This window comes from Mixophyes fleayi, chromosome 12, assembly GCF_038048845.1.
Source record: "Mixophyes fleayi isolate aMixFle1 chromosome 12, aMixFle1.hap1, whole genome shotgun sequence".
NCBI classification, from domain to species: Eukaryota; Metazoa; Chordata; class Amphibia; order Anura; family Limnodynastidae; genus Mixophyes; species Mixophyes fleayi.
This window is the reverse complement of record NC_134413.1, coordinates 12676547-12700413: the sequence shown is the minus strand read 5'-3', so window position 1 is coordinate 12700413 and position 23867 is coordinate 12676547. Positions and strand designations below refer to the sequence as shown.

General features: G+C 43.5%; 1 protein-coding gene, 1 long non-coding RNA gene and 1 other non-coding gene across 4 annotated transcripts; 1 reads left to right on the top strand and 2 right to left on the bottom strand.

Moving 5' to 3' along the window:
• Positions 1–1673: 1673 nt before the first annotated feature.
• Positions 1674–3421, bottom strand: LOC142109318 (uncharacterized). Of its 2 annotated transcripts, none has more exons than XR_012680333.1 (2): positions 3344–3421; positions 1674–1926 (listed from the first exon to the last, which is right to left on the bottom strand). It is a non-coding gene; the product is annotated as an uncharacterized LOC142109318 (long non-coding RNA). The 2 variants fall into 2 exon arrangements; XR_012680334.1 differs by lacking the exon at positions 3344–3421 and adding an exon at positions 2810–3337.
• On the bottom strand, positions 2001–2263 carry LOC142109470 (small Cajal body-specific RNA 13). Its single transcript, XR_012680389.1, has one exon.
• Positions 3422–3542: 121 nt separating the features above from the next.
• GLRX5 (glutaredoxin 5) lies at positions 3543–9167 on the top strand. The gene is made up of 2 exons (XM_075193462.1): positions 3543–3884; positions 8657–9167. The coding sequence occupies exons 1-2, from the start codon at positions 3629–3631 to the stop codon at positions 8833–8835; spliced, it is 435 nt and encodes a 144-aa protein (XP_075049563.1). The 5' UTR covers positions 3543–3628; the 3' UTR covers positions 8836–9167.
• The last annotated feature ends 14700 nt before the right edge of the window (positions 9168–23867 follow it).

The window sequence follows — 23867 nt, the reverse complement described above, 5'->3', positions numbered from 1 at the left end:
AAGGGGACATTTGACAATCCTTAGGCAATATTGCAGGTGTAGTACAGAAGACATTTGAGAACAGATCATTGATCTGTTAAAATTAGTCAGACAATTGCACTTTGGTCAACTGAAATAAACAATCTTTATAATGTAAGCCTTAGATTATGTTACCGTCACTAATAAAAAAATTACTTCCGAGATGATATACAAGGCCACCGCCTCAAGCCGCCACGACTTACTGTGCCCGCAGGACACGTCCCAGCCGTCTCCATGACGGCCGGGACGTCACTTCCTGGTTTCGCCCCAGCCGTTGCCTAGGCAACGGGCGGGACGCTGTAGTTTCTAGCTGCGTCCCGGCATTAGGGGCAGCCGGGCACGTGCGCTACTGGTTAATCAAATTATATTAATTAAATCAGCCCCATAGGCTGATTACTCCCTGCTGGGCTCTTCTGCTGCCATTGGCCAGTCTCTGTATATAAGGCAGGGAGGGCTTAGCCTCCCTGCTGGTTATAGTTCTTAGTCTTAGTGTTTTCTGACCTGCTCCTGTGCCCTGTATCTGGCTTTGGATTTCTCATATGACCCGTGGCCTTGTTTATTGGATCTTGATTCTTTGCCTGTTGCCCTGAACTTTGCTTCATTTCTAGACCCTCCTCATTTGCTGCCAGCCCTAACTTGCCTGTTTGACCACGGTACCTGCTTCAGACCCAAGACCTCGGTACTGTTTCCTCACCATGCTCGATTCTTTATTCCCCGGTATGTTCATAAACTTGTACTACTCTAAGTTTAAGACCGGGGGGCATCAGAGTACCTGTAAGCAAAGCTAGCTCTACAGGAAAGGCGGCTGCTATAGGTGAAGACCACTCTATCTTGTTCTACAAATGTATGATAAGACAGATAGCCCTAGCCAGCACGGAGCAGATAAATCTTTCTGACTCACTGGTTGCTGACTAGACATTATAGTCCAATCTCTTCAATGTTAAGACTGCCTTAGCAATAATGTACAATTCAAGGTTAATCAAGGCTCGCATACTAATTTAAAACTATCGAATGCCAACATTCTTAGTTGAAGCTTAGTAAATCATTTTCTACTATTGCGAAATTGTAATGCCGAGAAGCAGATACAGACGTCAATATCAAACATCATTTTAAACATTTTATTTTTTAGAAAACACATTTAAATGAATTATAAAACCTACTGCAATTTCTAAATATGAAAAATAAACAGTTCTTATTTCTTATGTATTTTTTACATTTGGCCTCAGAGAAGAAACTATGGGTTCAGTAAATGCAAATCTAGATTGATAGACGGTTTCTTTTTTGAAACATGTGTCTTTTTATGAGGAATCTTTTTAGCAATAAAATAGTAAGGAGAGTTTCTACCCACTCTACCCCCAAAATATCTCAGGGATGCCATTTAATTGCCACCCAGAAGCTCATAGTGACACAAACACTCAGAACCCAGCCTGCGGGGTCTTCGATCTGGCAAGCTCTTCAGTCTTGAGTAGATTTCAGAAACCAGTCATGTATATACAACCAACAATGACAGCATGTTAGGAGTTTGCCACCTTTAAAATAACTAGAAAAAAAAAAAATCAATCACATAATGTGTGGGAACTCAGCAAGTTTAAGCAGATAAACCACAAAAAAAAAAAAAAAAAAAAAAAAAAAAAGCATAAATATATTAAAAAAAAAAAAACCCATTTATTTTAGTTGCTCTGGTATTGGAGACAAAGGTGTTCTCTTGATACAATTGTATCCAACAAAGATCACAGCATATCTATCTAAACACAAATCAATGCAAAGAAACTTTTCCTGATTAAATACAAAGGTTGCAGGGATACAAGTCAATAAATTAAATCGCAAAAAAAAAAATAAGTGAAGAGGTTCCAATAAGGACTTTGTATAGCCTGAATGAGAGCCCACATGCTTGCACTGATGAGTCATCTATAAGAGAAAGGATGGAAGAGGTTAGCGGCAACGTACCTAGATCACCCACACATACAGATCTCAGGGTGCAATAGTGTTGCAGTTCCAGTGTTTAGCAGAAGTCTTGATTCTGTAAATAATATCACTCTGCATTGATCTGTCTGTTGATCGATTGATAACAACATTGCAAAGTTATTACCTCCGCGGCAACAGAACTGGATATGTTAGAGGAATATAGCACATCAACCTGTGAAAGCTTTTACAGTGAAGTCTCGGCTTCCTCTAGACTATACTCTCTCTGCAGCTCTAAAGACCCGAGTACATTCAACTCGGGGCAAAGAAGAGACTGCAGATTGTATGCATAGTGACAAAATGCTGTAACCTATAGCATGCCAGCCCAGGAGACAAAGTATTTTGTTAAATCCTAAAGCCAACAGTTCTTTGAATATTTCATATGCTCTGACCACTTCACTATTTTCCTTGTATGACCATACTATTCTCTAACCACCACTCTTTGACTCTTCTACTCACTGCAAAGATCTTCCAGATCCTGTTCAATTCCAGATTTATTTCAACACTCCTTCACCTCTCAGACCACCGCCTGCAAGCTCTCCACCCTCATTACACTCCAAACCTAGCAAGCTTCCCCCATACACACATAAATATCACTTTTATTACGTCAGCAACTTCTCTGCCCATTTTCTACATTCTTCTCTCAGTACCACATCTTAAGCCAGGGAAGTGTAGTCTGATATACATCGGGGCCGCATGGCGAGGCCTTCAAACGGGCTGCACATTAACCTTAATCTCAGTGAGAAGTTAAAACAATATATTTAATTAAACAAAGCAACTCCTATGTGCAATATACCAGACATTGTATCATAAAATAAATGTTACAAACCATTATAAACAGTAACAGAGGATGAAGCTGGGGCTGCAGGAGACTCAGAAGGCCATATGTCTGCTGGTCATCATGTTCTTAAGCAAACCCAAGCAGCAGCCCTTCATCCAGTGGCTCCAGCTCTGTTCACAGGGATGGTCACAATTTCAGTTGCTTTATGCTTCAAACAAGCTGGTTTCAAAGACTATCCCACAGAATAGAATGATAAGCTTCATCATGAACACCAGATGAGCTGGGAACAGAGTTAAGGGAGAAGATGATTCATGGGAGGGAGGCCCAGCAGAGATGGGAATCATGGAGCTACCTGCAGGGAAGGGATCCCGCCAGAGCCGCCTGCAGCCATACACACCACAAGTTATACTGTATATGCCATACACAGCCAGGCCCCGCTCTATACTCATCATATACACAGCCGGCCATGCTCTATATAACATGCGTCCACGCCTATAGCAATGCCCGGCTATCACCCACTGGATCATCGAATATAACACAAACTAACAGATCCCTCGACCAAGATGGCGGCCCCGGCCTCACCTGAGTAATAACCGCGCTCCTCTTCACCGACCACAGAATGAACACAAGCAAAGAACGGCCAGCGGAAATAAAGCCCCACAAACCACGCCCCCTATATGACGTTACGGCCTCCTATTTGATTTCAAGAGTAGTTGACAGGCAATCTCACCCAATCAGCACATTGTTGTCTGTTACTCCCAGCCAATAGAGAAGATGATGGGCGGGGCTGTAAGACGTGACGGGAGCCCGGTTGGGACATGAATGTTCTCGGGAAGGTCGCGGTCAGGTGACTGACGGGCTGTCATCATGAGCTGGTGTCTGAATCGCGTGTCCGCGGCCGTCCGGAGACCCGGCGTCCTCCGCCGCCTGCTGAGCCAGGACACCGGCACACGGGAGTACCTGGACGGGCTGGTGAAGAAGGACAAGGTGGTCGTGTTTATCAAGGGCACCCCGGCCCAGCCCATGTGCGGCTTCAGTAACGCTGTGGTGCAGATCCTCCGCATGCACGGGGTGGACGACTACATGGCCTATAACGTGCTGCAGGACCAGGTGCTCCGGCAGGGTGAGGAGCGCTGGATCCCCGGGGGACACCTGTATTGCTGGGGGATGGGAAGTGATGTCCAGGGGCTGGGGACACCTGCATGTTGGGGTTCCATGGAGGGGGCTGGGGGCACCTGTATTGCTGGGGATGGGAGGTGGTGTCCAGGGGCTGGGGGCACCTGTATGCTGAGGGATGGGAGGTGGTGTCAAGGGGCTGGGGGCACCTGTATGCTGGGGATGGGAGGTGGTGTCCAGGCGCTGGGGACACCTGTATGCTGGGAGGTGGTGTCCAGGGCCTGGGGACACCTGTATGCTGGGGATGGGAGGTGGTGTCCAGGGGCTGGAGGGACATCTGTATGCTGGGAGGTGGGAGGTGGTGTCCAGGGGCTGGAGGGATACCTGTATGCTGGGGGGTGGGAGGTGGTGTCCAGGGGCTGGGGGCACCTGTATGCTGGGGATGGGAGGTGGTGTCCAGGGGCTGGGGACATCTGTATGCTGGGGATGGGAGGTGGTGTCCAGGGGCTGGGGGCACCTGTATGCTGGGGATGGGAGGTGGTGTCCAGGGGCTGGAGGGACATCTGTATGCTGGGAGGTGGGAGGTGGTGTCCAGGGGCTGGGGGCACCTGTATGCTGGGGATGGGAGGTGGTGTCCAGGGGCTGGGGACACCTGTATGCTGGGAGGTGGGAGGTGGTGTCCAGGGGCTGGGGACACCTGTATGCTGGGAGGTGGTGTCCAGGGGCTGGGGGCATCTGTATGCTGGGAGGTGGGAGGTGGTGTCCAGGGGCTGGGGGCACCTGTATGCTGGGGATGGGAGGTGGTGTCCAGGGGCTGGAGGGACATCTGTATGCTGGGAGGTGGTGTCCAGGGGCTGGGGACACCTGTATGCTGGGAGGTGGTGTCCAGGGGCTGGGGGCATCTGTATGCTGGGAGGTGGTGTCCAGGGGCTGGGGGCATCTGTATGCTGGGAGGTGGGAGGTGGTGTCCAGGGGCTGGGGGCACCTGTATGCTGAGGGATGGGAGGTGGTGTCCAGGGGCTGGGGGCATCTGTATGCTGGGAGGTGGGAGGTGGTGTCCAGGGGCTGGGGGCACCTGTATGCTGAGGGATGGGAGGTGGTGTCCAGGGGCTGGGGGCACCTGTATGCTGGGGGATGGGAGGTGGTGTCCAGGGGCTGGGGACATCTGTATGCTGGGGATGGGAGGTGGTGTCCAGGGGCTGGGGGCACCTGTATGCTGGGGATGGGAGGTGGTGTCCAGGGGCTGGAGGGACATCTGTATGCTGGGAGGTGGGAGGTGGTGTCCAGGGGCTGGGGGCACCTGTATGCTGAGGGATGGGAGGTGGTGTCCAGGGGCTGGGGGCACCTGTATGCTGGGGGATGGGAGGTGGTGTCCAGGGGCTGGGGACATCTGTATGCTGGGAGGTGGGAGGTGGTGTCCAGGGGCTGGGGGCACCTGTATGCTGAGGGATGGGAGGTGGTGTCCAGGGGCTGGGGGCACCTGTATGCTGGGGGATGGGAGGTGGTGTCCACGGGCTGGGGACATCTGTTTGCTGGGGGATGGGAGGTGGTGTCCAGGGGCTGGGGGCACTTGTATACTGGGGATGTGGAGGGGGCTGGGGACACCTGCATGTTGGGGTTCCATGGAGGGGGCTGGGGAGACTTGTATGCTGGGGTGGCAGGGAGTAAGGCAGCTGGTTAGGGACACCTGTATACTGGGGGTGGGTAGAGGTATTTGCACAGGTAGAGGGGATGTTTGTGTCTTGGGGTAGGGAGGCTGGAGTTGATGACTGGGGACACCTGTATGATGCAGGTGTTGAGTCCTGTATGTTGGGAATGGGCAGTGCAGGTGGTTGTTAGACCTGTATGTTGGGGTTGAGAGGGTGGTAAGGCCATGGCCTGATTATCCAATACACTGACTAGGCTGCAGCGTAGGGTGCAAGGCTTTTATGGGGGGGCTGGCAGCAGTTGCAGATTTGTGACGGGAAGAGAAATGTATAAACTGAAATTCATTTAGATATCAGATAATGGTTGTTCTCCAAAGTAAAACGAAAACAAAGAAAAATGTAAGGTTCTAGTTTTGATGTATTCCCATGGTAAAGGCTTAAGAATGAGTCCTGCTTTGGCGGGCATGGAGCGTGCACCAGGAGCATATTAGCCTAGTGCAGTCTGAACCTTTAATCAATCCTTTGGTAAGGGAGGTGGTTAGGAGACCTGTATGTTAGGGGCAAGAGGAGGAGGAGGGGGGGGGGGGGGTTGTAAGGCAGGTGGTTGGATCACCTGTATGTCACAGTTTTGAGGGAGAGGTGCAGGTGTCATGACCTGTATGTTGGGGGTGGGTGACGCAGGTTTGTTTGGGGGTCTATACTCTGCTTGACTATAGGATCATGCGGTAGTATTGAGTTGCAAACATCTTTGTGGTTACCTTGTCCAGTTTTTCTTGCCTCACCACAGGCACCCATGTCTGTTAGCAATTCCCAGCAGAAGTTGCCACCACGAAGTTACAACTGCTGAGTTGGATCTCCTTGCTTTGGTCCCTGCTGCATGGAAGTGCTGTGACAATAATAAATACAGGGGATGGTAGGGATCCCAGGAAAGGCAGCTCTGTCAAAGTACTACTGTTGGGAAACGATTTAGTAAAACTGATTTTTAAGTGAAAATCCCTTTTTTAAAGTAAGGGAACCTAAAAACAAAACTCTGATCTCCAACGCTGTACCTGTCATCTGCACACAGGAATCAGCAATTTTTTGATTTCCAACAATATAACATCACTTAGCAACAGAGCGCTGTTAGGCTGCCTTAACTGTGTATATGGAAGAGGTACACTTTTGGTATGTGGAGAGAAGAGAACTTTTAAATGCAATAATTGACCAGGTCAGAGTAACGAAAAATGCTTAAAAATGTATTCAGGGATGTCTAGAACAGGCTTCCAGTAGAAGGGACTCTAAGGGCTAGATTTAGTAAGCTGCGGATTTGAAGAAGTGGGGATGTTGCCTATAGCGCAACCAATCAGATTCTAGCTTTCATTTATTTAGTACTTTCTACAAAATGACAGAGAGAATCTGATTGGTTGCTATAGGCAACATCCCCACTTTTTCAAACCCGCAGCTTAGTAAATCTAGCCCTAAGACTGTTAGTTTAGTTGTTAGAGAATAAAACAACAAATGCCACAAACATTTGCAGTCAAGTCATTGTGCAGAGTAGAGGTACTTGGATCTTTATCCAGTTTATTCTGTGATGTCTTTCTAGAGTTTCCACATAATCGCACATTTGAGCCGATTAGTTGTAAGCCCTACGTGGTGGTCTTGGCTTATGTCATGTGACTTACTACTTCCATGAGATATTGTTGATTTATCGAAGTACCTTGGCACAAAGTCGCACAGTAATGTTGCCTTGTGTATCTCATGTGACACAGGAGTATTTCGTGTCTGTGGGATTGTGCAATGCTTGCTTGCATGGCATTCTATCAAGATCTGACTAAAACAGCCAACTAACTGTGACTATACATTTTTATCACTGACAGAGCCGAAAACATTCCGCTGAAACTCTATCCCTGTATTAATTTGCCCTTTGTGTTTTCTTTCACCTGGAAGCCCTTATAGTCTGTCCTACGGCTTCCAGCTTCCTCATATAATCTGTTTTATTACAGTTTTTCGTCAATAGGGCCATATCTGCTTATGTGTATTTTAACATCTCATTACTGTGAAAGTTTGGCTGTAAGTCATTCACATTTGATATTTATTGTTAACGTGGTGGTCCGTTAAAGAGAAGTCCTCCGTTATGTCATCTGCCTGATGACTGCAGTTTGATGCGACTAGCGCTAGTCCATTAAAACTCGATAATGTTGAATATGTAGTTTTGGGTGGAGCTCCCTAATCCTATAATGCAAAGGTCCCTTGAATTCTCCAGCAATCTATCGCCAGGATCCTCTCTCTCCTAAGTTTGGGCCTTTATTAGACATACGACAGTGTTGTTGATGCCACTTCCTGACATGAATGAATGTTAGGGGAATGTCCAGCAAACAACATTTGCTGGCTGTTTGAATAAGATAAGATGCTGTAGGAGAGAGAATCAAAGTGTTGGACAGTTTGAGCCTTTGGGGTTCCTGAGTGACCGGGATAATGCTGAATGGAAGAAAATTAGAAGGTTTTTGTTTTTTTTAGTGTGTTTGAACTCCAGCCAAAACTAAATTTATTTTTGTTCAGGGTGGAATTCAATCTAGTTACGTTTTTTGTTTTTTTGGTCTCTTGAATATGTTTATATATAATATGTTGTTTTTTGTTATGTATTGTATAAAGTTTCTGATACTTTCTTAAAGAAAATATTATGATGTTGTTCTTCCATTGTGACTAGAGAAGCATAGGATATTTCTTTGGGCACTCTTTCCAGCATTGATGTTTGCTAAAAAGGACTGAAAACTTTTGCTATCGTCAGAACTGTCGCAATCGCCCTTTAGTTTCAAGTGGTGCTAATTTCAACACCAAGGTCTTTGTCTGCCCTTGAGATACACTAGACTGTTCTCCAGCCTCTCCTCTGTTTCTGCCCCCTCCTTAATTTTATCCACAGTAACCTAATCCAATGACTGGGCCAGCTGTTTACTCCAAATTAGTTTTAAATGTTGCCATGCAACAGCCATGAAGGCAGTGCAGCAGTAAATGCCATTTAGCAGATACAGAGATCACGTTAAGAGATCTGAGAATTTAGAGGCTTGGTCCTGCCAATAATATTATATGTATCTTTCTCTCTTGGTTATATGCGCTGTTTCTGGAATCTTAGACTAATGCCTTTCTTCTCTTATAGGAGTGAAGAATTACTCCAATTGGCCCACCATCCCGCAGGTGTATTTGAACGGAGAGTTTGTGGGAGGCTGCGATATCCTTCTTCAGATGCACCAAAACGGAGATCTGGTAGAAGAACTACAAAAGTTGGGGATCCGTTCTGCGCTTTTAGACGCAGCGCCGAGCCAAGAGAAAGAGTAACGGACCTAACCTCTGCTTTACGAACTTCTTCCAGTGAATTGATGAGGTTACAGTCTTGTATACACCAGAGAAGCCTTATGTACCACGGTGAACTATTGTGCTGATTCTTTATTGTCCGCTCGCATCATGAAAGATGGGGGGGGGGGAAATAACCCAGCAAATAAGCTATTCAGTTGCTGGATGGGATAGATCAGACTCCTGTACCTTCTACTGTGCAGCCAGCGATTTGGTGTCTTGTGAAATAGTCAGACAATGACCACTGTTCTAGAGAGAAATGATTTTGTCACACTAGAATGTATTGTACACAATAAACTACTTCTGTAGAAGACAGACCAGTGTGTCCTCCTTTTTACCCATTACTGATATACGGTGGTGTACATTCTAAGAAATGACAGCTAGGGGCATATTCAATTGTCTGCGGAATTGCCGAAAATCCCGCGGTCCGCGCAGGATTACCGTAATGTGCTACATGAAAAAAAACAGTCAGTATTTAACTTATGTGCAAAACAGAAAACTAGTTTGCACCCCTTGCATTGTAATATGGTTTTGTGCAGGAGACTGAAATAAGATACCTCTTCATTTAAGATCCTTAATAAATCGGGTCCAAGGATATCCTTACAAAGAATAAAGGATTAAATAGGGTTTGAGGTTACCATAGATAATAAAAAATAAAAATGGGCTGACTAGATGGGCCAAGTGGTTCTTATCTGTCAAATTCTATGAGGACATGTAAGCAAATCTTTGCTTTGCGGTGTTACCATCTAATCCCCTCCATGTGATCTATGTAACATTAGATGTTTTTTATTGCAATGATGAGAAGACAGTTAAACATGACCTGAAGAGGTCTGGGGTCCCAAGGATATAGGATATAAGCCAGACTGCTTCCATCACTGTCCTGCTACGACCTCCATCCTGCACTAGTCTGGAGTCTACAGCAGCTGTGTCCGTGGTCTTGTGGCTCAGGTCTCCGCAGGGCTCTGAGACAAGGCGCTCAGTGATTCTCCCATTGCTCTGCCTGAAGTACCAGCAGCCGTTGATAGAAGCGGTTTCAGTATCTAACAGCAGGTGGGGGCTTTGTACTGAAAATGCCAATCACAAATAGTGACTGTACTTATTAGTAATCTTTATATAGTACATGTGACAGTGCACTCTACAGAGAATATGTAATCATTCATATCAGCCTTCCCCAGTGGAGCTTACAATCTGTTCTCGCTCTACATATTAACATATTTTAGTCTTTCTGGGTAAGTTTTGTGCTGTGGTACCTTGTTATATATGAAAGTTTCTATCATGTCCCTCTTTCCCTTCTCTGCTCCAAACTATACATAATAAGATCTTTTAGTCTTTCCGGGTAAGTTTTGTGCTGTAGACCATGCACCATTTTAGTCACCCTTCTTTGTACAGTCTCTAATGTATTTATATCCTTCTGGAGATACGGCCTCCAGAACTGAACACCGTATTCTAGATGAGGTCGTACCAATGACCTATACAGTGGTAGTATTACTTCTTTCTGCTACTGATTCCTCTCCCTATACAACCAAGCATCTGACTTGCCTTCCTCATTGCTTTCTTACATTACTTGCCTGCCTTTATGTCACCTGAAATAGTGACTCCTAGATCCCTTTCCTCCTCCGTAGTTTCCATTATAGTGCTATTAATGCTATGCTTAACATTTGGGTTTTTGAGACCCAAGTGCATGATTTTGCATTTTGTGGCATTGAGTTGTAGTTGCCACGCTCTTGACCATTCCTCTAATCTACCTAGATCATCTAGATTAACTGACCCAATTAATAAATCTCATTATATGAGTAAAGTGCATTGAGGCCTTTACACTTCAATCTGTAACCTGGACGGATGATGCACTTTTCTCAGCATGCAGTAGACCCCCTGCGTGCAGAATGTTGAAGACCCTTCCCTGGTAAGTTAATTGTAGATAAGTGATGGACAATCTGATATGCAGGAGGGCTTACAGTGTGGTCCTTAAACCTTCAAAGAGGCTGCACACCAACATCACTCATCCCAAATTCACCCCCACCAATCTTCCACATGCATTCCGGTCCACACACTTGCTCCAAAATTCCCGTTTGCTATAAAATGTATCACTCAGACCTTCCACTTACCCTATCTCAGGCAATGTGCAGACTGCACTTTACTCCTCAATGCTGGTATTCTCAACGTGTTGGTGTGTTGCAATCAGTGTGGAAATGTATTGAATGAGGTTTTTAGTCTGCTTTAAAAATCTAATTAAAATATCTGTTGTGCTTTGGAACGATAATCGTTCATCGTTGAAGCGTACACACGATTTCGGGGCGAACGGCTGTTACTCAAGTGATCGGCCTGATTAATTGGCTGAAAAACATAAAGGGCCTGATTCATTAAGGATCTTAACTTAAGAAACTTCTTATTTCAGTCTCCTGGACAAGGGATGCAAATTAGTTTTCTGTTTTGCACATAAGTTAAATACTGACTGTTTTTTCATGTAACACACAAATATCAACTTTAAATGTCAGTGTACAAATAAGCTATCAAGTATTTGTGTGCTACATGAAAAAACAGTCAGTATTTGCAAATCTGTAAAAAGTGTTACAGACACTGAAGCTCCTATCTTAATGACACTGTTCTAATGGGTTTTTGCACAGATCAAAATGCTGAGAATACAGTCATTTAAGTTTCTGTGAGATGATTGGTCCTGTCCCTGTTTACGACTCAACACAGAACATTTCTGCAAGGCAAGACTGGCAGGCTGTCAGTCACTCTCTGTCTGTTCTTTTAGAGTAGCCCCTCACTCCTAACATGGCAACTAGCTGCAGAAAAGTGAACAAGATTATGCTTGGCATAGCTGGTATAATTATTTCATTTGTATTAGTAAGCTCAGTAAATATATATATATATATATATATATATATATATATATATATGTATAAAATTTACAAACTTCATCATATATCATACTGCATGTAACTATTCCCAGATAAGTCTGAACAAAATGCAAATTGTAGTCGTTTAAATATTCCCGCATAGGTTTTATTTGTTTACTGATTATAGTCTTCTGCTTATTCAAGCAAAAGTGAGTAGTCTTTTTCCACTTACTGCAAATCATTGTCAGCAGAATTGCTTTGTATGATGCTCAGAAACTCAGCCCCTATAGACTGTCTTCATTGCATATTTATGTATTTTGCACAACAAATGATGAAAAAGATTGTAGCTAACAAGCTCTCAAGTATATATAAAAAAGACATAAAAAAAAGGGGTTGGTAAAAAGTTGAATAACAACTTGTTAAAGTTTTATTGGTGCCAAAGCCATTAATTTGCGTCTTTTTTCTTTAAATAGACTTTCTGCTTAAAAAAAATAAAATACAATTCCTGCCCTGTTTGTGCACAGAGTATTGATGTTATGAGTTTCCATTTATTTAAATACGAAGGACGCAATGGAACTAAGCTGGGATATGTCCCCATTGAAAGTACAACCCAGTTTCAAATACTAGTTTATCAAATATTAGTATATCTTGTAAAATGTAAAAGTATGTATGTAAAAGATCCCAAATCAAGACTGAGCATGTGAAACCATAGGTGCCTAATGTAACTAGTAGAGTTTAAACAATTGTCTTCTGTAAGACTTAGTTTGTGGTTCACAATAACTTCCTTCGAAAGACTTAGGAATAGGGAAAGGGGAGGTGTTGCCCGTAGCAACGAATCAAATTAGAGCTATCATTTTATAGAATGTGCTAGATAAATGATAGCTGGAATCTGATTGGTTCCTATGGGCAACATCTCCACTTTTCCTTTTTAGCAGGTTTGAAAAATCTACAAGTTAAGCTCTGTTTCCAAATTTAATTTAGTGTGGGTCAGCAGGGTACTAAACTCTAGCTTCACGCTATCTTATCTGCCATATTTTAGGATGTTTTAGGCTCTGGTGTTCCATGAAAGGCGGACTGCGTGCTCCCGAGGTCTACCACCCAGACCAAATTACATCTGTAAACAGCATTACCCTAAACCTCCAACCCCAGCAAACCTTCATTATTAGCAGAAACCAAAGTATCAAAAGCATTAGTATTTGTATTTCAGCAATGACAATTAGCAATGGAGCTCTCCTGAATGTCACTGGAGACTTTGAAGAACACTGCTACCAAGGCTCGGCGCTCCCATTAGGCAAAGTTAGGCACTTGCCTAGGGCGCCGGGCTCTGGAGGGCACAGAACTGGAAATTAATTTTAAAACTGTGCGGCGACCGCTGACCATACCTGTCACGGCCGCCGCACAGTATTCAGATGCACGGGGGAGGGGGGAGAGGCTACTGCTCACCACCGCCGCCTCTCTGCTCCGTCTCCTCCCCTCTACTCACTAGTGTCAGTGAGGGGAGGAGACGGAGCAGAGAGGCGGCGGTGGTGAGACAAGGTAAGAAAAGACGGGGTGAGGGGGGAGGAGGGCGCTGATTTTTGCGGGGGGGGGGGGGGGGGGGGAGAGATGGGGCCGATTTTGCCTAGGGCGCCATGGACCCTAGCACCGGCCCTGCTGCTACCCCCTCCTCTTTCTATTCTACCTATGACGCTGCCCAACTGCTCTACAGACTGCCAAGAACTGTTCTACCCCTTCTGTGTCCCTCTGTGAAATGGCGCTGGATCGCTGTGGAGGGCGGTACTTATAGAATCCAAAGCTCCCGAGATCCGATGACGTAATGATGGCGTTTTGCCTCGTTTTCAATTCCGAGGGCGCGCGTAAGTACCGCGCCCGCTCAGTACTCGGATCTGCTTAGTTCGGGTGTGTTCGGTTCTCGGGGGAACCGAGCCTGAGCATCTCTACCTTAGCATCAATACTCCTCAGATATTCTGTTGAGTTATAGGCCTCCTTTGACCCCGTAGTGGGCGATCCTAGGATTTATCCCCAAGACATAGAATGACAAAGGGAAGCAAGAAGATATGATTGATTGTTTCTGCGATTGTAGGAAAAAGTATATCGCAGATGTGGACTCAAGAATCTCCACCATCTCTGGCGATGTTTAAAACTAAGTTTTATATTTTTAGGACAGATTAGTTGGAATCCTCCTCGTTTAAACTAAAACTGACTAAAGGATTTTTTCAGTTTTTGGAGATTAATATTGATTCACTGCCTAGTTCTATCAAAGGTCAAACTCAGTCTCGCTTTGGTTTGACATCATGGTATGAGTCTAGAGTATTGATAAATGACCCTCCTATTGATTTTACTGCTGGTTAATACTTTGTTTTTAATCACCTTTCCTGATTTGTTATATCTGGTCGGATCTGGGTTTCAGGGATTTGGTAAACAGGGATTACTAATCTAAAGAATGTATGTCTCTAAAAATGTTGAATACTAACTTTCTTTATGCCTTATTAGTTTTTAAGCATTTTAGTATTTATGATAACGTAAAAGGTGATTATACTGCTTCTTATGTTCTATATCTGTTTGTTTTTCACAGTATTTTTTTGTATGTTTGTCTCTGCAAATAAAGTGAGAAAGAAAATAAAAGCACAAACGGAATTGGGGGCATCACTGTCTGTTTGCTGAGTGGCAGAAATGCCCCTGGGAGGTGTAGTTAGGCTGTTTTATGTAACACCGTTGGTCTTGTCTGACCTGACCTTCACCCACAGCGCTGTGTCCCGGTGTATCCGTCTGCTAGAAGTGTCCAGGACGGTTTAAGAAAAGGAGGGAGTTTTTCATAGACACAGGAAAAAGAAAGACTTATCTAATCGGACAGTTTTACTCATCATCAGATATTTATATAGCGCCACTAATTCCGCAGCGCTGTACAGAGAACTCATTCACATCAGTCCCTGCCCCGTTGGAGCTTACAATCTAAATTCCCTAACACACACACAGACACAGAGAGAGAGACTAAGTGCAATTTAATAGCAGCCAATTAACCTACCAGTATGTTTTTTGGAGTGTGGGAGGAAACCAGAGCACCCGGAGGAAACCCACGCAAACACAGGGAGAACATACCAACTCCACACAGATAAGGCCATGGTCGGAATCTAACTCATGACCCCAGCGCTGTGAGGCAGAAGTGCTAACCACTGAGCCACTATACTCCACTATTAGGCTGGGTACACACTACAGAAAATTTCTCTGAATGCGATATTGCTGCAGATTTTACCAACGACTGAAGGTCCCCACCAGCATGCCGATTCATGTTTACACACTATTGATATTTTACACAATTTATCCTCAGATCTGTGATTTTCCTCTGTCATAACCATCGCCTCAAAAGATTGTGACCCCGTACACTCTGTACAGATATCTTGCATCCCAGAAGCAATCTGCGAAATTGATTTAAAAAAGGGCTTATAATGTGACTAATTGTTGCACAAGACTCTTGTGGAGACAATAATGGGACTGCAATGATAGTAATTGCACATCAATACAACAGAGAAAAACATTAACGTTTTATTTCTGTCGTACTCAATATGACACACTATCCTATATTTAAAGGTATCAAACATTAAAACAATGGCATTGATAGAGACTATCAGATAGTGTCCCTTTAAATTAAATTATGGGCTTAGAGGCCTTTTAAACTGCTGCAATATTACTTTGCGTGTTGAATGTGAAGCTTCATATAAATCGCCTGTCCAATTATGAACCTTTTTTAGAGCATTAATATTCAGCAGGGGGTGCACGGCGAGAGCTTTGAACTATGAAATAACATGAATTGCCTGTTTTTCAGCTACCAGAGTCATTTTGAATTCAGCAAAGAAAAAAAGGATCCTATTAACCTTACTTGTGAACTACGGATGTCATTATCTAGCCATTAATTGTGTGATTAAACTTATATGTAGTATAGTATAAGCTTTGAACCGCAAGTAAGTTTGATATTTAACAAACAATGATAGCATTGAATTAAATAGAATGAACCGTCCACATTTGGCCTAATTGTATTCATGTTTACACCAGCCCTCGGTAATGAAGGGAAACTTTCTGTTCCATATCAATTAAAATATACATAAAATTCAATATTTTGCCTTTTTTAATTTTATGTAATCTCCTAGTGGAATATTGTAAATTTTTTCAATTTTACTCTACACTGAATAATTCTCTATCAAAGCAGGTTAAAACATGTCTAGACAACCAATGTAGCGTATCTGATGGTTCTGTCTATTTTGTGTTATTAAGATAATTAGCAGTTAAATTCCACGGATCAAAGTTCTAGTACAGTCCGGGCCAACTTGTGGCTCTCCAGGTATTGTGAAACTACAAGCCCCAGCATGCTTTGCCAGTAGACAGTTGATAACTGGCAGTGCATGCTGGGACTTGTAGTTTTTCAACACCTAGGGGTAAATTTATCAAGCTGCGGGTTTGGAAAAAGTGGAGATGTTGCCTATAGCAACCAATTAGATTCTAGTTATCATTTTTTAGTACATTCTACACAATGACAGCTAGAATCTGATTGGTTGCTTTAGGCAACATCTCCACTTTTTGAAACCTGCAGCTTGATAAATATACCCCCTAGAGAACTACAGGTTGGTAAGGCCTGTTCTAGTATATAGGATACCAATGCAATATAACTGGCAACATAAAAGTCTAGTGAGTGAACTAGAGCAGTTACACCATAAACGTTCTAGTTGGCTAATGTAGGTATAATTGTAAAATGTTCCAAGAGCTTATCAATATATTTGAGATAAAATTAAGACCATGAGGGAAGATATTTTCCTGCACGCAGCAGACTTCCTGTCAGTAAAGCCATTGAAGGGCACTGCAAAAAATAATAAAAAATAATATATATATATATATAATTTGGATGTTCTTAGTATGTCCTCGATATAAAGCAACTTGTGTTTTATGTTTAATGAGCCTTTAATTATCTTCTTTTACCCATAATCCTTTTATCTCCACCCAGATGCCTCCTGTCAATCATACTCAGATGCGACAATCCTCTCACAATACAATAGCCTGGCTTAGTGGCAAGGGATCGGTGAGATGTCATTGGGGATGTGGCTGGATCTGAGAAAACCCAGAAAATGTGACAGAGCAGGATCAGCAAAAGCTGACACAAATCCATGAGTTTGCCCATAGCCTGCACACAGGGTATTCTTAACAGAATTATAGGCCCCCGGGCAAAGCAGTGCACTGGGGTCCTACCTACAAAACCACTCACCCCCTTATGTACAATTATTACGTGTACTTTGGTTTTGTCAAGGTGAAGATATGTATCCGCAACAGCAAGATCACATGTACAGATAACAGCTGATACTGAGGTGATTAGTCTATATTATTCCTCCTGGAATAATATATTGAAGAGCTGGCAAGCCTACGGGGCCCCTATGCTCATGGGGCCCCCGGGCAAATGCCCAGCGTGCTTATGCATCAAGATGGCTCTGCCTGCACAGAAGAATAACATCAAACTTTGTAGAACAGACCTGAACATCCTGTGCCTCTACAACATCCAGCATGCTTTGCCAGCTGATAGCTGGCAGGGTATGCTGGGACTTGTAGTTTCACAACACTTGGAGAGCCACATGTTGTGCGACCCTGGTCTAGAATATACATCCACCTGTACTAGGTACAGTCAGTGCCGCCCACAGGGGAGGACAGGGCCCCCCCCCCATCTCAGAGGACTACTATTTAAGAACTTACACTATGAAGACACTTTTCAAGGGTGGTATGTTTTAATCCATTTGGGTTAAATTTATTTCAATTACTTATTATTGTTCTAAACTTCTGAGCCGAAGCCCTATTGCCGCCGAGAACGGATGGCTTTGGGCCGAAGGGCTTTTTCTAGCTCTCCAAGTACAACAATGGGTTACGATATCGATAACATTGATGTCTTCTTTAAAATCTACGATCCTGCCGCACATCTGTCACAGCCCAGGGGTGATGCTCTCCAACCCATGGGACTTCACCCAGACTAACGCATGAACAGAGCATGACACTTGCGTAATTGTACCCAGAGCTCCCCATAAGGATTACCGGCCCTCTGGCCATTTTGGTTCTGGAGCCCGCCTCTCTTTGAGAGATGAGTTCTCTAGAACGTTGTATCTCAACGCCTAATACAATCAATCATCGCGGCCTTCTGCGATGGGAATGACTTTGCATCACCACTGATTGCCTCCATATGGGTTCACTAACTTCCTCTACCGAAATGCCTCGTCATAATACCACCCAACCGACCAACCAACCATCGTCCACGCCTTGGAGATAGCGTGCATTTACTTAAACATGGGAATCCTTTCATAAATAATGCTAGCCATTGTGGACAATGTCTGAAACCAATTCAGTCCATTCCTCCCCACTAACCGTCTTCCTCCTATCCGACTTAGTTAGGAGTTCCTTAAAAGTTGGCAACATGGTAGCTATGTCTACGTCCTACCCTCAGATTTTCTTCTTAAGCCCCCTATCCTAGTGGAGTGGCCATACATACATACATAGGGCTAGATTTACTAAAGCTTCTTAAAGGAGTTGCTGTTTATATCAACCAATCAGATTCTAACTATCATTTTCTAGAATGCACTTTGCAAATGATAGCTAGAATCTGATTGGTTGCTATGGGCAACACCTCCACTTTTCCGTTTTAAAAGTTTTAGTAAATCTACCCACATCGGCTTCCTTATAATTATCACAACCCCGATACATGTATAACGAGAAATATACAGCATACGTTGCACAGGATTTCTTCTACTGAATCCTCTACCTTCTCTTCCAAATTTAATCAGTGCCATTTATATGGGGCTCTATCTGCGTTTGACGTTAGCTATAATACCATAACACTGAAGCTCGCAATTGTACCCCTGAGTAATATTTTAATTTGATGTAAAGTCATCTTTGCAGGCAGATATAAAAGATCAGGTTTGGATTATACAAAACGTGATTTTGTCTAGCGTAAGAAGCAAAAAAAAAAAAAAAACAGTCTCCGAGAACAAATATATTTCCCTAATTACTTGCGCCCATAAACTTGCATCTTTTCATAATTCACGCTTAGTTTATCAAGGAGTTTCTAAATGAGCTCTGAGACTTGTCTACTTTTCAATCCGCTGATGTTAGTTCAAGTAATTGACCGTGAGTTGAAATTCTACCTGCTCAGCCTCTCTAATAAACGAAAAGTAATTTTTACAGCCCACACAATGTTATCATTGCTCGTTTGTTCCGCACATCAATTTAATACCACATTATGATAACGCTCCAGAGATGTTTGTAATTTCTCACTCTGAGGTTGAGATTTGTTTTTTTTTCCCATGAGGGTTGTGTATAGCAAAATATTGCTGGAGTGATTTAGGCGTGCGGAAAGGTATGTAACTGTGGCTGAAAAGTTATGTATAAGGAATACACTTATACGGCCAGATCCATCCACTGTCCAGAGCAAAAATAATCCTACATAATAATCCTTGCCCATCTTGGGCCTAAAACAAGCGGAAAGCAGCTTCGGTGATGCGTTATTTTTTTTGGGGGGTATTAGCATGATGAACGTCCAGCATTGTGTACAATACAGCTGGGTACACACTACGGAAAATTTCTCCCGATGCGATATTGTTAACGATTTTACCAACGACTGAAAGTCCCGATCAGAAACCGATTCCTGTGTACACACTATACACGTTTTACAAGATTTACCTTCAGATCTGTGATCTTCATCTGTGATAACCATCGGCTAAAAAGATCCTGACTCTGCACACTCCATAGAGATCTATGGACACTGCCGTTCCTGAGTGCATACACACTGCAGAGTTGGAACGACATTGTTTCATCGTTGAACGAGATTTTTAGTCTGTTAATAAAATCAAATCCAACGATACCATGTGCTTCAATAATCGTTGATCGTTCAAGCATACACACTAATACGATATCAGTTCGAAGGGTAGTTCACCGTGTGATTGGCCTGATGATAGGTTGAAAAACCTGTAGTGTGTACCCAGCTTTACACAGTAGGAGAGAAAATACATACCAGTCCCTTAGGCTGACATGTCAAAGCTAAAAACATGCTACTGTATAAACCTTCGAAGCGTAACAATAATGCTGGCAACCCTCTATTTAATGTTTATTTGTTGCAAACAGTGTTCTCTGCACTCATATCCTGAATATCTGCATGATGAGGCCAGGCTGATAGGACATAGAGCAATGTGGGGGGTTGGTGGGCAATGAGATTAAAACGTTAGCTAATGGCTAGATTACTGTCACCAGCATGTATGAAAATCATGTTCATCTGTGGAACAATCCATTTCAATTCTGCAGGAGCGTTTGCTGAATATGTCCCCTTCTAACAGGAAATATTTTTATCTAGTCCTCTGTACTCCTCCAACACACCCTGACTGCTAATAGGAGATAGCGATTCTCACAGGGAACAGCAGTCTGCAGAGATAAAGAACATGAAAAAAAAGAATTTGTCAGTTAACCAAAAAAAAAAAAACACCCAGGAGAGAAAGGAACATAAAAGTGTTTATCTTAACCCTATTTATCTGTAGAAGTGTTTATGTTACATTGTTACACGTTTAATACTGTCATATTGCCAGATTTAATTGATTCAGGGACCAAACGTCAGTAAATTTACTCACCGTACAAATGTGACATCCTTCGGACCCTGTCGTTATAATCTACAAAGTGCTCTAGCCATACGGATCTCAACCCTTATAGTAATAGATCCTTAAATACCATTGTGATTAGACTTTTGTGGGTTCTGTGGTAACATTCTGGAAGGGCCCCAAGAACTGCCCCGGGGGGAGAAGAATATATTTACACACGGGGCATTTTTTGTTGTTGTCAGATATGATATACAGAGATCAGCAAAGATTAGATTTCGTTTTGCAAAACCCAATATTTATATGAGGCCATAGGGTTGATTTTTTGCATATATTTGAAGCCATGTCTCACTGTTCCCCATCCTGTATGACTTTACGGGTCTACACATGGGCCTGAAAAAATCTACCAACAAAAATTTGGCCACGACCCGCTTGTAATAAAAAAAAAAAGAAATTCCAAAACCAGACCCAGGTTTAAGTAAATAAGGATGTCTGATCATGTATTATATTATACTTAAACAAAGTGAAATGTATAGTCGTATATATCAAAAAAGAAACAGAAAAAGTAAATGTATATATGAATGGGGGATGGGGTGAGCCAGGATCGCAGCCTGGGGTGTCAAACCAAGAGGACAAATAGAAAGCTTGGTTGTATAGGGAGCGGAATCAGTAGCAGAAAGATAGAAGTAATAATACCACTGTATAGGTCATTGGTACGGCCTCATCTAGAATACTGTGTTCAGTTCTGGAGGCCATATCTCCAGAAGGATATAAATACATTACAGACTGTACAAAGAAGAACAACTAAAATGGTGCATGGCCTACAGCACAAAACTTACCCGGAAAGACAACAAGATCTTACTATGTATAGTTTGGAGCAGAGAAGGGAAAGGGGGTTTCCTCCGGGTGCTCGGGTTTCCTCCCACACTCCAAAAAACCATACTGGTAGGTTAATTGGCTGCTAACAAATTGACCCTAATCTCTGTGTCTGTCTCCAGTGTGTGTGTATTCTAGGGAATTTAGACTGTAATCCCAATGGGGCAGGGACTGATGTGAGTGAGTTCTCTGTACAGCGCTGCGGAATTAGTGGTGCTATATAAATAAATGATGATGATGATGATGATAGAAACTTTCAAATATATGAAGGGTTATAACAAGGTACAGGAGGGAAACATTCTACATAGGAAGAGAAGTATTAGAACACGAGGACATGTACTGACACTGGGGGGAAGAGAAGTATTAGAACACGAGGACATGTACTGACACTGGGGGGAAGAGAAGTATTAGAACACGAGGACATGTACTGACACTGGGGGGAAGAGAAGTATTAGAACACGAGGACATGCACTGACACTGGGGGGAAGAGAAGTATTAGAACACGAGGACATGTACTGACACTGGGGGGAAGAGAAGTATTAGAACACGAGGACATGTACTGACACCGGGGGGGAAGAGAAGTATTAGAACACGAGGACATGCACTGACACTGGGGGGAAGAGAAGTATTAGAACACGAGGACATGTACTGACACTGGGGGGAAGAGAAGTATTAGAACACGAGGACATGTACTGACACTGGGGGGAAGAGAAGTATTAGAACACGAGGACATGCACTGACACTGGGGGGAAGAGAAGTATTAGAACACGAGGACATGTACTGACACTGGGGGGGAAGAGAAGTATTAGAACACGAGGACATGTACTGACACCGGGGGGGAAGAGAAGTATTAGAACACGAGGACATGCACTGACACTGGGGGGAAGAGAAGTATTAGAACACGAGGACATGTACTGACACTGGGGGGAAGAGAAGTATTAGAACACGAGGACATGTACTGACACTGGGGGGAAGAGAAGTATTAGAACACGAGGACATGCACTGACACTGGGGGGAAGAGAAGTATTAGAACACGAGGACATGTACTGACACTGGGGGGAAGAGAAGTATTAGAACACGAGGACATGCACTGACACTGGGGGGAAGAGAAGTATTAGAACACGAGGACATGTACTGACACTGGGGGGGAAGAGAAGTATTAGAACACGAGGACATGCACTGACACTGGGGGGAAGAGAAGTATTAGAACACGAGGACATGTACTGACACTGGGGGGAAGAGAAGTATTAGAACACAAGGACATGTACTGACACTGGGGGGAAGAGAAGTATTAGAACACGAGGACATGTACTGACACTGGGGTAAGTAGGTTCAGAGGAAATGTGAGGAAAAACTATATCACAGAAGGGGTAGTGGATAAGTGGAATAGCTCCCATCAGAGGTGGTAGAGGATAATACAGTAGAGCAGTTTAGACATGCTTGGGATAGACATAAGGATATTCTTAGAGAGAATAAAGGATCAAATAGGCTTTGAGGTTACCATAGGTTAAAAAATGGGCAGATTAGATGGGCCAAGTGGTTCTTATCTGCTGTCAAATTCTATATTTCTATGTTTATTACTGTTATACCCCTGCCCATAGAACAGCTCTGCACATCTATTGGGGAATTAGGATCAGATCTGTCGGCCTCCCTAGGTTAGGTCCTAAAACACCACAACTATTCACATTATAATACCCCAGTATGACAGGCCCCCAAGGCAGGCCCGGTTTCTGGTACTTTATGCCCCCTAGCCCCTCTCAGCGCCCCTTGTGTGCCCCTATCATGACAGCGGGTAGGCAGTGCCGTGCGATGGTGTTGTCACTTCATCTATGAGCATTTGGGCAAATAAAGAAACATTGTGGTCAGTAGATGTCGATTCAGCCTGTGAGTCCTTGAGTCTATATCTCTGCTGCTGATCTTAATGTGTCAGGAAAATGTCCATGATCATAAATAATTATGAAATTGCAGGAAAAACGTAATGAGGGCGACAGTAATGACAAGTTACCGGTGACCTCACAACAACATCTTTCCAATGCTGTTTATGGAAAGTACATAAATTGATGATTAGTTGTTGTGTCAGAGCTGCACCGAATCCCATCTGATCTGACTACAAACAGAACGACTGGCAATGTCAATTTTCATTTCAGCTAATGACTTGGGGGACTAATTAAATTGTTTTATGATAATTCTTTCATCTGTTAGGTACCGTAGAAAACAATAACGTCTATCACACAATGGGGATTGTACTTTTCCATCTATTAGACAAAGGAATATAAAAAGGAGAAATACGAGAGACCGGCATCTCGTTGTTTACTTATTTCCACCGCAGCTATTGTCCTCTGTTATCAGCCAGCTACTAGCAGGTTGTCAGATATAACTACATTCCCTATTTTTTCTCTGGAGACACAACAAAGGGCTTATCCTCTACCCACCTAAGATGACACTGAGAAGTAGGTTTATTACCCCAGTTTTGGTGACATCACTGTAATTTTTATATACACAATTCTAGGCTCCGTGTCCTAGGTTAAGGTTTTCAACCAGGGTCTGTACTCAACACAAAACCAGGACATAGTTCTCCTGGTCGACAGTTAACTTTGTGGATCTCTAAGTTATGATTCTGTTCTACAATAGACTTCAGCATTGCTTAGAGAAACATCTGGTGCCATCATTTATATCCCTGCACTCTATGAGGGCC

Bases quoted from the DNA above. Each gene is read 5' to 3' on its own strand.
- GLRX5 (XM_075193462.1), top strand. From the start codon at position 3,629: ATGAGCTGGTGTCTGAATCGCGTGTCCGCGGCCGTCCGGAGACCCGGC. The intron at 3,885-8,656 runs GTGAGGAGCGCT...CTTCTCTTATAG, and splicing joins GGACCAGGTGCTCCGGCAGG to GAGTGAAGAATTACTCCAAT.